The sequence below is a fragment of the Haplochromis burtoni genome, unplaced genomic scaffold (genome assembly GCF_018398535.1).
Source record: "Haplochromis burtoni strain Fernald_Lab_line unplaced genomic scaffold, NCSU_Asbu1 Contig_505, whole genome shotgun sequence".
NCBI classification, from domain to species: domain Eukaryota; kingdom Metazoa; phylum Chordata; class Actinopteri; order Cichliformes; family Cichlidae; genus Haplochromis; species Haplochromis burtoni.
In genome coordinates, this window is record NW_024582866.1 from 226,529 (window position 1) to 228,003 (window position 1,475).

Genomic DNA, 1,475 nt, shown 5'->3' on the forward strand with positions numbered 1-1,475 from the left:
TGCTGCAGACACATCGCTCGTGTCTATCGTTACTGATATCATCACCGCCTTCACCTGCTTGCTCACCTGGTCTCTCCTCTCCGTCCTCAGGAGCAGGCTACGTCGCAGCGCTCCGTGGCTGAACTCGCCAGGAGGTTCAAAGGTGCGGCTCCGCCACAAAGCCCCGCCGGGAATGAACAGGTGAGTGTGACGACAGCCAGCACGTACGCTACACACACCAGGACGTAGACACGTCCAGTGCAGACCTGCTATCATCTGCTAACAGTCAGATTTATGGACTCGGGAAGAATCAGTAACTCATATCAGACTCACACATGGTGATAGGATCTGACTGATTCAGGGAATCAAACTGGCAACCTTTTAGGACAGGTGTCCATACTGGGAGTAATGGTCTTTTTTTTAACTGCTGTTTTTGTCGTTTACCAGGAGAAGCTGGTCAGACGGCGACCGCCACGCACTCTACAGCTGTCCAAACCCCAGGGAGGCGAGCAGGAGGTGAGACAGAGATGAGATTAGGGAACATGACAAAACGATGAAGACGCCTGAAACATGTTCAAAGCCAGCCGATGGTCTGGTGGGGCACTGATGTGTGAAGGTTCAGTTAAAACAAAGACTACACAAACACAAAAACAACACAAATGGCAGGAAACAGTTAAAAATGATGAAATTACTGATTTATGACTCAGAAAAAATGACAAAACTATTTAGTTCAATACAACAGATTTTTTATTTTATTTAGTCTTAAATCACAATAAAACAGAGAAACTCCATCATTCAGGCCGCCGCCTCAGAGCAGCACATGGCGACAGTGAGAAGGAAAAACTGTCCTGTAACAGGAAGAAACCTGCGGCAGAACCAGGCTCAGGAAGTGTGAAGCGCTTCTGCAAAGGAAGCAGAAAAAGACAAAAACACCTCAAACATCTTCACTGATAACCACTGTCAATGGCGACTTTCGTGCCGTGCTCCGTCCTCTCCGTGGTTTGGTCGGCATAGACCTGAATCACAGCCGATCAGGTCATTAAGTCTGACGTCACTAGCCGTGTCTGGGCCTAAACTCCGCTGCGGGAGAGGAATTATGATATTGTGTAGCTATCTTGTGCCTTGTGCTGTTCTACCATCTCGGAAAAAGGGAACTAGTAATCAGACGATCCACTCTTGTTACAATCGGCTCTTCATTATGTCTTTTACAAACTGCTTTAACAATGCCCTCAGAATAATTAATTAAATCACAAGCACCCTTCAGAGGTAACTCAAGAGCATGATGGGATATATTGTCAAAGAAAATCCACGAACTGTGACTGAACACTTTAGTTTTATACATTTTCACGTTCTTCTGGTGTGGTGACGGAAAAAAGGCACAAAAATTAAACATGACAATCGAGAGCTGAGGTCACGTTCCCGAGGAGCTCCTCGTCTGGTCTCCACATTTACATGAAGATCTACGAAAAAACGCACCTGTGTGTGTGTGTGTGAGA

The 1,475-nt window shown here is 46.3% G+C and overlaps 1 protein-coding gene across 2 annotated transcripts in view; it reads left to right on the forward strand.

Moving 5' to 3' along the window:
• dub (duboraya) overlaps window positions 1–1,475 on the forward strand; it is an 8,181-nt gene that overhangs the window by 4,034 nt on the left and 2,672 nt on the right. For both annotated transcript variants that reach the window (XM_005947705.2, XM_005947704.3), the window contains 2 exons: window positions 91–180; window positions 427–495. In XM_005947705.2, the coding sequence (XP_005947767.1) occupies window positions 91–180; window positions 427–495 (159 nt within the window). The remainder of the gene's footprint in view (window positions 1–90; window positions 181–426; window positions 496–1,475) is intronic.